At 33.4% G+C, this 13610-nt stretch overlaps 2 protein-coding genes across 2 annotated transcripts in view; one reads left to right on the forward strand and one right to left on the reverse strand.

Annotated features, from left to right (window-relative positions):
• The window catches only part of LOC128721965 (moesin/ezrin/radixin homolog 2), a 4500-nt gene extending 206 nt beyond the window's left edge, over positions 1–4294 (forward strand). The window contains exons 2-6 of the mRNA XM_053815776.1: positions 1–286; positions 339–566; positions 659–1108; positions 1194–1633; positions 3964–4294. The exon at positions 1–286 is cut by the window's left edge and continues 53 nt beyond it. Coding sequence (XP_053671751.1) covers positions 1–286; positions 339–566; positions 659–1108; positions 1194–1633; positions 3964–4174 — 1615 coding nt within the window. The 3' untranslated portion in view covers positions 4175–4294. The remainder of the gene's footprint in view (positions 287–338; positions 567–658; positions 1109–1193; positions 1634–3963) is intronic.
• A 4848-nt stretch (positions 4295–9142) lies between these two features.
• LOC128724997 (protein MMS22-like) lies at positions 9143–12519 on the reverse strand. The gene is made up of 2 exons (XM_053818718.1): positions 10732–12519; positions 9143–10639 (listed from the first exon to the last, which is right to left on the reverse strand). Exons 1-2 carry the CDS (start codon positions 12517–12519, stop codon positions 9143–9145), a joined length of 3285 nt encoding a protein of 1094 aa, XP_053674693.1.
• Between the last annotated feature and the right edge of the window lie 1091 nt (positions 12520–13610).

Below are 13610 nucleotides of genomic sequence, written 5' to 3' on the forward strand. Positions count from 1 at the left end.
AAGGGAAACTTGGTATTTTGGATTGCAGTACGAGGATTCTAAAGGAAACATGTCATGGTTGAAGATGGACAAAAAAGTCTTAGATCAAAGTGTGCACAGTACAAATGGCAGTTGTATGTTTATTTTCTTAGCCAAGTTTTTCCCAGAAAACGTAGCCGAGGAATTGGTGCAAGAAGTAACACAACATTTATTCTTCTTGCAAATCAAACAAGCCATCCTATCAATGGATGTATATTGCCCACCGGAAGCTTCCGTTCTGCTAGCATCGTACGCAGTTCAAGCTAAGGTACGGCTTAAGATTTTGAAAAACGAACAAAAATGAATGTTATTTTTTTTAGTACGGTGACTACGACGAAGCCGTCTGTAAACCTGGAATGTTAATAAGTGAAAATTTACTTCCTCAACGTGTGATTGATCAATACCAAATGACACCTCAGATGTGGGAGGAACGCATTAAAACATGGTATGCCGATCATCGGGGTATGTCAAGAGATGAAGCAGAAATGGAATATCTTAAGATAGCACAAGATCTTGATATGTTTGGTGTCAACTATTTCCCAATCACGGTAAAATAATTTGTCGATTAATATTACTTCCAAGATAACTTTTGTAATAATTGACTCCTCAATTATCATGGCGTATGGCCAACGTTTTTTAGAACAAAAAAAACACCGAAGTTTGGCTCGGTGTAACAGCATTAGGATTAAATATATATAACCGGGAGAACAAGCTGTTACCGGTAACTACGTTTCAGTGGAATGAAATTCTTCATATTAGTTTCGATGATCGGAAGTTTGTGGTAAAAACAAACGATAACAAAAATCCTAAACCGGTAATATTTTACTCACAGAAGCTTCGTATCAATAAATTGATACTAGATCTGTGCGTTGGGAATCACGATCTCTACATGAAACGCCGTAAACCAGATACGATGGAAATTCAGCAAATGAAAGCCCAAGCAAAAGAAGAGAAACAACGTAGGCAAGTCGAACGGAATAAGCTGACACGCGAAAAGCAGTTGCGTGAAGCTGCAGAGCGGGAGAAAGCTGCCATGGAACAGAGAATGATGCAACTTCAAGAGGAAATGCGTGTTGCTAATGAAGCATTGGTATTTATCAATCAATTTATTTCTACTTCATTTAAAAGCGTATAATTAATGTATAAATGTATTGTTATACGTCCCTTATAATTAGCACCGAAGTGAAGAGGCAGCTGAACTTTTAGCAGAAAAGAATCGTCTAGCTGAAGAAGAGGCAATGTTACTATCCCATAAAGCACAAGAAGTCGAACAGGAAATAAGTCGTATGCGTATGACAGCTCGTAAGACAGAAGAAGAAAAAATCTACTTGGAACGAAAGACACAAGAAGCAGAGCTGCTTACCGCACGCATGATGGAAGAATCTCGTAAACGAGCTTTAGAGGCCGATAAGCTGAAAAATGAACTAATTCACGCACGTGTTGCAGAGAAAGAAGCAAAAGAAAAATTATTGAATTTTCTTAGCCGAACTTCCACGGAATCGATACTCATTACACCTTCTTCTTCTCCCGAATCTCCCATGCACGAAATGCATTCCTATGATTTATTGGCTGATGGAGATATGGAGCAGTTATCGTTAGAAATTGAAAAAGAACGGTAAGATATTTTAAGTAACTTTATCTTCAATATTTGTGTAAGAGGCAATTGACCTAAAATTATAATATTTACAATTTGAAGCATATTGCGCATCGTTTTTGCTCAAAAATATAAACAGCTCAATATGCTTCAAATTTTCAATGTATGGCTTTTGTTACTCTACATGCAATTATAAAGTTTGTGTTCCTGCTTAAAATTTTTACTAAGCAACTATATTAGTGGTACATACATTTTAGTAGGCAAACAAAGACATTTGAATCGTTTTTACGTTTACAACGAATATCTACCCCTTCACAGCTTCGCGATTTTGAAAAAATGGGTAAAAAAGTTATCGACCATTTTGGGAAAAACATGCTCCAAAATTAAAAAAAGTTTTTTAAATTTTTTGTGGGTTTATGCTAATAGAATCATATTTGAATCAGTGTATCAAAAAAAAGTGTTGGTTTGTTTTTGTGAAACTTTTTACTGCACTTGCTCTTGCACCGACAACATTTGCACTCTCGTAACTGAGGTTAAAATTTTTTAATAAATTTAATGCAAATTAACGAAAGAATAGAAAATTCCAACACATACCAATACACGATACTAAAAAGTATATTTACAACAGCGTATAAGGCGAATGAAGTAGAACAAAGAAAATCAAAATTTGCCCTAGCACTGTACGGACAAAACAGTAGAGACATAGTAGGGTTAAAATTTACGAGCATAGAAAGACATATGATATAGACAGAAGGGTGATTCAAGGAATTTGACTTCGGGGAGGTAATTTTATTTTGAATGTAATAAAACAGGACGAATTGCATATATACAGGACGAATAACATATTGCAATGTCATTGAAGTATAGACTGCTTGCATAAAAATAATTAGACTTTCTTTTACAGTAATTGAAATTTTGCTAGAGCTCAATTTAAATGATAATACTGCCGCTTCTGCTTTGAATTATAAGGGAAATTTGCATAGATCCATGCAATCACTCTCGGGAAATATTGAAAAATTTTCAAAAATTAGCTGATTTTCCTTGGAATGCAAAACTCAATTTTATACGGTTCAAAGTTTAGAATGGGAGAGGGAGTAAGCTTAAAAAATACTTCTATGGTTTAGCTAACCTACATTTTGCGAATGTTTTACTATTGCTATGCAAACGTTGATGTTTCTATTAACTTACTCAATTTTAAACACCTTTCAATTTGAATACCTTTCTCGACATGTCAACATACCAACATATAGCCTGTCCCGTTGCTCATCCGTCGCGTCTAAACACTCTTTGAATCCTTATTCCTGATCATATCAAGCTACTCGGGTTTGTCTTATTTTTATGAAGTTACACTTTATTTCAAATTTCCGTTGTATAGTTTCATTGTTTTTTTATTCATCATTTAGACTATAAAAATATGGAAATGCAAAATCCGATTTCATCAACGGTTTTAGATCACACCTTCATTCACTTTCACCTAAATGATAGCATGAGCAATAGTTTTCACTGTTCAAAACATGACAATTTCGATTTGAAATCCGATTAAGAATAAGAACAATGAAACAGAAGTACTATAAGTGTCTATAATAGGTTTGGTTACGGTACGAAATAATTGTCCAGTTTCGTATGTTCTTCTGAATTTTTCCCGTAAGTTGAAGTTTTTCCTAACTACCTTCGTCATTGACAGGACCGGCCATGTAGGGCCATATGTAACGACCACGCTCAATCTTTTCGAGACCCTCAACCAGTCGTTTACATTACTTGATCAATAGTAAAGATATGAAAAATGTGAAATCGAGAATAGGCATGAATAAAAGTATGACATTGATTAACCTTGATGTCTAAAAAAGTCATTAACCGATTTGACACACAAACTTTTCCTGTTGAATAGAAAGAGTGGTAAAATTTCTCTACTGTTGGGTGCCATAGTAGAGTTAGATAAGGATCCATCCTTACACCCTTTCTTCCATCTCTTTCAACTTTTCCTTCCCACCTTACAGGTTCCCAAAATTCGATCTAATATGCGAAACGAATGGCAAGAACCATGCACTATTTGAGTCTTCTTTTCACATGCCAAATTTATAAGTTCTTGTCACATTATAATTGCATATTCCATGTAGTGATTCAAATATTATCCCTCAACTAGTATGATAGTATTAAGATAAATAATGAAATCAAATGTTTCAAATTTATTATTTTATATAATTATCATCAAATATTGATCTTTCCATAATCAGGTGTATGAAAAAATATGGTAACGTTTTTATGTAAAATGAAACCAATTTATTCAAATTTAATATTCGCCGTCAGATAGAATCATATACTTTTATAATTTCTCTTTTGATCTATTTTAGGGTTGAATATTTGGCTAAATCAAAACAAGTGCAAAACCAATTGAAAGAACTCCGTTCAGAGATAGAACAACTAAAAATTGGTGAAAACCAGTGTCCACTTGATGATATCAATGCCGAGCAGTTGCGGCTAGGTGAGACAAAATATTCTACTTTGAAAAAAGTTAAATCCGGTTCAACGAAAGCACGAGTAGCATTTTTTGAGGAACTGTAAGTTGTGCCATTATATTTTTGTAATTTTCCCTTTCTATTCGATTTTGCGCGCTTGCTTAGTTATCAGGATTTGTTTCTGTCATAGTTAGTTCATTTCGTTGCTTTTTTGTTATTATTCATTGTTTTCAATTCTATTATGCATCTTCCCTTACATCTGATTGTTTTTATTCTCTGCCATTGGAACTGGCTAGCTTACTTACAGTTTCAATTGTAAACGTTCATCAAAAATCTGTATGTTAAGATATTTAAGATTTAGTTGCTCATTTTATAATTTTACATGTTTGAAATATTTGTGAAATATTTCACAAATTTTAAAATAAGGTTTGTTTTTACTTTTTACTGACTTCTTATATATCTACATACATCGATTTATCATCAATATCACATATCAAGGAAACAGTTCAGCAAATTTGATTTATTAAATTGTATCGAAGCTTTCCTGTAACAATAATAATTTATTGTACTATAATTTATATAAGATGGCATAACATATTCATCAGGGCGAAGACACATTTCAAGGGACTTGTAATTGCATGAGAGTGATCCGTTTGCTATTTCGTGTTCAAGTAGTTACACTACAGATTTGGTTTAGTATTTACAATACAGAGTATATTACACCATAGGATAAAACTAAAACCATGACATCAAAATTCATTTTGTATTCAGCCTTATTTAATATTTTAGTATTGAATAATATGTGTTCTTTGATTCATCGTTGTTATATGGTTCAAGTTGTTGGGAATTAAGATTAAAAATGTGTTTTAGCGTTCAATTATTATGTTATAGTACATAAATTATAGAAAGCTTATAAATATAAGAAAATATATGATGTGTATTATTTTGTCATAATATAAGTGTAGCTACATTTCATACCGTTTCTTAAGTAAATATTTACTGTCAACAATAAAATGTGTTGATTTCGTAATTGTCAACTGTAGTGTTGAAGTGTTTTTTTGCTTATTTTGACAAAAGGCGAATACATGGTTTAAATTTTATATATATATATATATATATATATATATATATATATATATATATATATATATATATATATATATATATATATATATATATATATATATATATATATATATATATATATATATATATATATATATATATATATATATATATTTATATATATATATATATATATATATATATATATATATATATATATATATATATATATATATATATATATATATATATATTTACACTACAGATCCAGTTGTAAAATTACAAAAAAGGTCATTTCGATTATCTTTTGAATTTTGTACAGCTATTAATAGGCAATTTTCGGCAATAACTTTCGTCATTTGTATTCAATCAAATGTTATATACTTTTTGGGCAGGAGACTCTATTTCTCTTATCACTCCCCCTCCCCCCACCCTCAGAACAGAATGGCTGAAGTTTTGAATTGTTTTACAAACATTAAAGAAAACCTTGTACGCCGATTCGGTCGTTTATGAAAGGGGTGTTGTATCGGAGCTACACTTTTTCCCCCACGATGGGGGGTGAATCTTTATGTTTTATACAACAACATAAAAAGAAGCTGATGAGTAAAATTTCAGCAAAATCGAACATAATCTGTATTTTTTAGCTTATAGTATTCTTTTGGGGCTTGGGGGCTGTATGGAAGCCGCTCCTTTGTTATCCTATGTTATGATATGATATATGAACGATGATCTATTAGAAATATAATTCGTCTAAACATACTTATGAGAAGATAAATTGTTCCATTTTGCCATCTGAGAAAAAGTAGGGCTGAAGGAAATGAGAAATGTATTGATTGAGAAATATAAATTGATTTCAGAAAAATGTTGGATTGATCTGGAAAATTTTTGGTATTTGTTGTTGCTACAGGTGCACAGCTTGGTGCTGTTAAGTGAGTTACGTATTTATTGCATAACCGAGTCGAACAAGCTAGCCAAAAGAGGAAGGATTGTCCATGATAGAAAGAGCAAGACACTAAATGCGAGAAAGATTATGTTAAAGGAATAAAGAGATATTTTTAAATTTTCAAAAAAATTGAACGATTAGGAAAAATAAATCATAAGGCATAGAAGTTTGGCAAATAACGAAACACAGAAAGAAAAATGACGGAGTAACTGTTATAGATAGATATGGAGATCACAAAAGGAGATGAGAGAAAGAAACTAATGATAATGAAAAAAAAACTACTAAGAAAAAACTATCAGCAAGCTAAACCGAACACTAAATGTTTAAAAAAAATTTGGATGGAGAAACTTAGAAGAAGAGATCAATGGTTTTTGCTTATGACAGAAGTGACGAAAATGTCAGATGATCAATCATTGGTAGTGAAATAAGGTATTTCTAAAATAACGATTAATTATAAATAAAAATGCAGTTTAAGTAAAGAACGGGTACATAATAAATAGATAATGAACAAAGAAGTATTGTTTACAAGAGGAAGTTACGAAGATATGAGCGGAAGTTTAAAAAAAAATTAAAAACTCACGTTATCTTGTATCTTTCTCTATTACTATGGCGTATCTTTTACTACTGTTATTTTGATAAATGTTATCTTCTAACCATAATACAAGATCAAGTTGGGTTTGGATAGAGTATAGCTACTATTATCTTAGTCATTATATTTTGTTTCCGATTCTTCTTTCTCTAACGTCTATTTTTAATTTTCTCTCATTCCACATTCATCCGGTATTAATATATGGTTTATTGATGAATATCATGTGATATGTTGTGCATAATCATATTGAGGTCTCGTGATATGTGTCCTATTCCGTAATTCATAGTATTTATGCCTTCAACGTAAAACATTAGACCACTTTATTATGCTTTGTAATTTTAAAGCTTCTCATTTTTATATGGATGTTATTGTGATCGTAAAACATTAGACCACTTTATTATGCTTTGTAGTTTTAAAGCTTCTCATTTTTATATGGATGTTATTGTGATACTTTAGTTTATATTATTATTTTTGCGAAAAATCATAAGATACTAATTTGTGATAAATTGCTCTATAAATTACAGGGAACCGGAAGAATCGATAGTATGAAAGTTTTAACGACAAGTCTCAGGAATGAAAACAATCAAGTGCCTTATTTCCAAGTTACTCATTTCTTTGAAGTAGTAGCATGTCCTGTAGTTGCGGATGAAATACATTTGAACAAAAAAGACGTCGTTTTACAAACAATTATTCACGTTGTCTATTTCCTATAGTTTTAGTTCTCGGTACAATATCAGAAAAAAGTTTTATCAAACTTTTATGATATTTTTTCTATCTATTATAATTCTTTATTTCCATTCATCCGGTAGAAGGTAGATTAATATTTAAAACATAGTTTCTTTTTTAAAAAATGGAAAATAACTAGCATATTTAGTTTACAAACATCTTGCACGCTATGTATACACTGCTTACATGCAATTTATGCAATGTTTACCAGACGATAAAACAAGTTGTAGTTTCTGCAATCAGAAGAAATTTAATCTTTTTGCGATTCCTCTGAAAATTTTTCATAAATTCCGCCACTATTTCATCAGTGCTGCCTACTATATTATTCTTCAATTGACGGATGGCTTTTCGGAATGTCAGCAAGTAAGCACATAACATTATCGGCTAGTAGAGCTTCGTAGCTGTTGTTGAGAGTTGATTGTTTATTGATTCATCAAAGTACAGAACACTAACTTTGATTAACAATTGACCATATTTGATTACTTACCCTCGGCAATAGGTCACCTTAGGCAAGAAGTTGTTTCGGTGACATGTCATCTCTTAGAAAACATTTTTCCTAGTCCTATTCACACTCTGCATAGACATAGGAGATTCCGCAATAACCCCTTCACAGTTTTGCGGCCACATTGAGTGTGCATCTACTAGTTTGCCCGAGCAGTACTCGGGCAGTTTTGGTTTTTCTTTATTCCTCCTGATTTGCCTTGCGCGCTGCTATTTCTTCACTTTTTATGAGTTCTTCTCCATGAATATACGTTGAGATTTTTTTTAGTTAAATTGTAATAATTTTATAAATTATTACAATTTTTTGAAGAAAGGAAATCCCCACCAGCCATGAATTATGTGAAATTATAGAATTAGAATGAATGAATTATGTATTTTTGAGCTAGAAATTTAGTTTTGAAAACAATACGGCCAGGTCGTCAGTAAAATAAAAAAATTGAACTTTTTGATTCAAATGACGAGAGTGCAAAATTTGATGTTCGTACAGAAGCGAATCCGGTAAAAAAACTAGATATTATTATGAAACTGTGAATAGTATTCTTTGCTCCAGTCAAAAGAAAACAAAGATAAAATTTAAACAAAGTGATAATTGAAAAAAAAAATAATTTATTGATATTAAAAACAACAAAATAGTTTTTAGGTTTTGTTCTAAAACGTTAAGACAATTTTCATTTTTTTGCATTAAATTTCAACAAAATACAATACAAACTTTTAATTTTATGAATTTTAGAGCACGTTTTTTTCCAAAACACAAATAAAAAAGACTGACAATTTTTTCAAAATCGAAAGACTGTGAAGGGGTTTATTTTCCGTTCCAGTGGCATTTCTTAGTGCGGCGAACTCGTTTCTCTTACTGTTTTGTGTAAAGTTTTATCTTTAATCACCTGTTTGCATTCATCGTCAACTACGTTTGGTGTCGGCCGGATGAATATATCATTCATCCCCATTGTGGCAAGGACGAGCGCTACTGTAACTAATTACTAAGCCAACCAAATAGTGATTGAATTTAATGTCGGTTCCAAGATAAGTTTCGATGTTTAATATAGTCGACTATTTTCAGGAGCTCAGATTCGGAACAGTAAAAAGTTTGTAGAAAAACTAAAGGCTGTAAAACATGAAAAACTGTAAAGTGTGAACTTTACTAAGACTAAAGTATACACACTTTTGCAAGGCGTCATTATACATATTTTTTATTCACAAGCTATACATTATATTATACATAAGTAGTTCCACGAACGAGTAAGACATAATCAATTTCCTATCTCCATATCACATTCCCATTCATCATTCAGGAGCATTTTATTAACGCTTGCGTCAACTGCTCCCTCTAAACGATGCAATGCATTACGTAGAAAGTTGTCAGTTCCTTGGCCACGTTTTTTTTCTGCTTCCGTTAGTTCTTCGCGAACTAAATTGATCAATGAACGAATAAAATTTGGATTGCGATCTGCGAGCCGACACATGAATGTAAAATAAGCCTCAGCAGAAAGAGGCAAAAATTTATGCGTAAATGCTGCTAATGTGTTTCTCATTTCGCGTTTTACCATACTAGAAGGCCCGTCTGTACAAACAAGCAAAGTATATAACATTTCCATTGCAATGGCACGGGTGGGAAACGTTTCATTACACAGGAATGCATGTTGCGTTAAAGAATATCCTGTTGTACGAATGAAAAGGGTAATTTTTCCGTAATCTTCACGGGCCACTAAAGTTCCTAGGAGATTTTGTAGCATGCACATTATTGTCCGAGCATTCGTTTTAGGAAGACATCGTTGCAGGTCGACATAGATCGTTAACAGTCGTGGCATCGCATAAAGAATTATTTCTTCATTACGTCCACAAAAAAAAAGTATCAATGGACGTAAAGCATCGTCTGGGTTAGGTAATTTGCAAAACTGTACCATCCATTTAGTAAGCATATTATTAACATTGTCTCCAATCACAGGATTGGCATTGTAATCCATTTTGCCGAGGACATCCATTACCTTATGCCACACCTTTGCCATGTCTTCTATTAAATCTTGTTGTACATTCCGATCGGTGAGCACAGAAAACGGCAAAAAAATTTTTTGAAAAGCAAGATTGTAAAGACAAGTTGCATTGGATTTTATATAGAAAACTTGTGGGCATTCTCTTAACGCTAAAACGAGTACTGCAAATATTCTTTGTCTAATTATGCCTTTTGGGTCTAGAATCCATTTGTCGAAGTGTTGAAAAATGGTATGCAGCTTCATTTTCATTTCCATTTGTATGTTACTGTTCGCATCACGGAAACGTTTGCCGACAGACCGGAAAAACAATTCTATCAGAATGGCATTACTTTCAAACATTTCATATTCCGGAATATCACACAACATTTTAAACTCAGCCAAGTTGTACACTACACGAGTATAGTCGAAAATCTTTTCGCGATCGTAATACAAAGTCATTTTAAGCCATTGGCGTATCAATACTTTTGCGTCAAAAAGTACTAATATCTTTGAGCACTTGGTGATTTCCGTTAAGTATATCAGAACCTGATCAGAATGAGCTGTAGGGCAATTAGCGAAAGAACTGAATACGGTATATAGGGAGGTTTTTTGTACTTGATAAGGACACCTGAATTGATTGTAAATTGTCATTCTAGCTGCAATTTGTGCAATACATGGCGGTGTCGATACCTTCTGTGAAAACTGTATTTTTACGATGGGATATATGTGCTCATTGATTGCCTTGAAGAATTCTTCACTATATGATGAAGTTTGAAACTCCAGGATTGTAGATGATATAGCTGAAATGAAAGTACACCGAATTGTATTTTATATTTCATATATGCATATAATATAATAATATTCAATACATTATTTTGAATAAGCATACCATCAAGAAGCTGTTGCCATTTATTATGAGAACAGTGCTGTACATAGTTTGCAATCCATGGTCCAATAAATAACGTTCTATCCTTCTCGCTGCGACCGAACGATTTTTTTTCGTAATTTTTATTATACATCATAATCGTTCCCTCTGCTATAACTTCCATCGCTGGCAATAGCCGACTGCCATATTTGCGATATGCTGCTTCAATTTTTTGAAAAAATGCGATTGCATGTCCCGTTTTATCAAAATTTGAATTACCGAACGAAACTAACAGAGCTAAATTTGTTTGTGATGCAATAACTATACGATTGATTATGGCATCTACTGGTAAATTCGACGGTCCTCCAATTAGCTGCACCATCTGCATTTGCTTTGATACTCTCGGATAATCTTCTTGATAACTGGTAGCATTGATCATGGTGACTAACATTAGGCCCAAATTGTATATAGCTTGATGTGTCATATTTTCATACTTTTTTGGGCCAAGCTTAAGAAATATTCGGTTGAAGATTATTTGAACTTTCGTTTTGAGCGACTGTTGAGTGAAATGTCGTATGACTGAAGACAACAATATGAGAAAGATACTAAAACTGGATTTTGTTTGAACCAAACCGTCAGTTGAATCTAACGTTGCGAGTTCCCTGGCTTGTTCGATTAAATTAGCCACTGAACGATTGATGCTTTCAAAATCTGACAAAGAATTTTGTTTCAAGCGAAACGATGAGTTCAACCGTACACTGAAATAATCCCAGAGAATGATCACAGTATCAACTCGCACTGGCCATATGCCTGTTATTATGGGTTTCAACAATGTCAAAAAAATTCGCACTTGCTCTTCTTTACAGTCTGAATTGATAAATTCCTTTAGAACTTCGTCGATAATAATGTAGTTATCCCCTAGTTTTGCTAGAGTCTTCTTGTTCCCATCTGGTGATTGATGTTTGTCGTAAAGCTGCGCCAACACATTGATGAGCCACATTTTAAAAATATAACCATCCTTTCTGCCATCCAAAACTGATGGCATTAACTCAGAGAGGCTTCTCCAAAAACTCAGGTCTCCTTCGTATTGTTCTGCTACGACCATCATGCCTAACCACATGAGTTTGATACAGTTGCAGTGAAACGGGCTTTCATCGATGATGTCTTCGGCTGTATTAATTCGATATTTTTGAAAGGCTAAGGTCAATAAATCAGCCATCAAATCTTGAAATATTTTGTTTACGGGTTCTTTCATCTTTTTTTTACCAAAACTTTTCATGCTCGTTTTACTTATTGTTTCTATGCTTAATTTTGTTCGGATCACAAACAGTAAAATTAGCCAGCGCCATTCCAGCACACCATGGTAAATTTCATAACCATTGCAATCTTTTTCATTCACGCTGTTCCAGCCGTACATCAATAAGGGATCAATTAATTTTGGTAAACAATTGAGTATCATCGAAATACTATCATATAACAATTTTTCATTGAAAATCGTCGCATTGCCTAGTATTAAACGCAAGAAACGGGTAATTTCCAGTCGCTGCGCCCGAATATTTCGGTTCACGGGGTGCTCCATAAACATCATTTTTTGAATTCGACTTCGTGCTATTTTCGATAATTCGTATGCTAACAAATCGTACATCTGATATACTTCGACGCCCAAAAGGGATATCACTGTCCCACCAGGTTCCAGCACAAGTCCAAATGAGAGTCCTCCATCCCGGGCGAAGGATCGTAAGCAGTCCGATTTAGTTGAATTGTTATAAGCAAATGATTTACAGTCAAACATAATTCCGCCCCGAAAAAGAATCACAATCGATTTAATTCAAACTCTTAGCTGTCCACAAAACTTTAACTGAACATATAATTCAGCGAAATGCAATATCCCGCGTAATTTTATATTTTGACGTTTCTTGTTGACTCTACAATGGATCCTATGCAGGGGTAATATCACCCACTCATCTGTCCGTTTGTATGTACCCAGGCAACAACATTTAAATTGAAAGCGGTTCCACACACTCACTGTTGAAATGAACAACAGTGTGAGTTGTTTTTTCATCTGTCAAATCATTAGTAACACATTAGCAAGTGACGTTTTAGAGTAAAGTGATTCGTGCCGTTCCGTGGATTATTTTTACAAAAGAACGATACGCACTCGATACTCGATACTCGCTGTACTACGATAGTATATTACTATATTCGCTATCAAAAATGATAACCATGCCAGTCAACGTGTTGAGGATAGAATCGGGTTCTCCCCAATATGACGATCTTGTGATATCCACCACCAGCTCAACTAGATTGGTTATTTAGTAACGTCACCAAAAAGTGAGTGACGCAAAATTTTCTATAACGGCATGTCACCCATTTTTGGGTGTCGGCAAAAACGCTTGAGTTTAAAATGCAATTTTTAATATTTAGAACAGCTATTATTCCCACTTTTCACATTTATGATCTTACAGAAATACGAATGAACGTAAAGAAAGCCAAAAATGCATCACAAACGTAGAACGTGAAGAATTAGAGCCGGTACAACGGTGGCTCGTCGGATTTTGTGCACTTTCCTAAAAAAAACTTAGCACGCAAGGTGTTACAAAAATCATGGTACTTTTAACTGTTGGAGAAAAATCTTATTTTGCGTTTTTACTATTTCAAGCAAGTGTTCGTGGTTTCATCAATTCAAATTAATGGACTTAGTAATTCAAACTTTTGCTGGGAGCATGGATTGTTCAAACTGCGTTGTATATTAGGGAGGGTGCAAACGACACGGAACTGTACTGGGAACGGTACCTAGCTCCGTACAAATTGTATGAGTGGTGTTTGGTTCCATCAGTACCGACAAAATTACGGGTACCTTGGAACAAAACGATGTGTATATGT

Source organism: Anopheles nili, chromosome 2 (assembly GCF_943737925.1).
Source record: "Anopheles nili chromosome 2, idAnoNiliSN_F5_01, whole genome shotgun sequence".
Classification (NCBI taxonomy): domain Eukaryota; kingdom Metazoa; phylum Arthropoda; class Insecta; order Diptera; family Culicidae; genus Anopheles; species Anopheles nili.

What these genes read in the sequence shown, in the direction of transcription:
- LOC128724997 (XM_053818718.1), bottom strand. Translation starts at nt 12,519, where the DNA reads ATGTTTGACTGTAAATCATTTGCTTATAACAATTCAACTAAATCGGAC. An exon ending in GTATGCTTATTCAAAATAAT is followed by an intron (nt 10,640 to 10,731) that starts GTATTGAATATT and finishes ACAATCCTGGAG; the next exon opens with TTTCAAACTTCATCATATAG.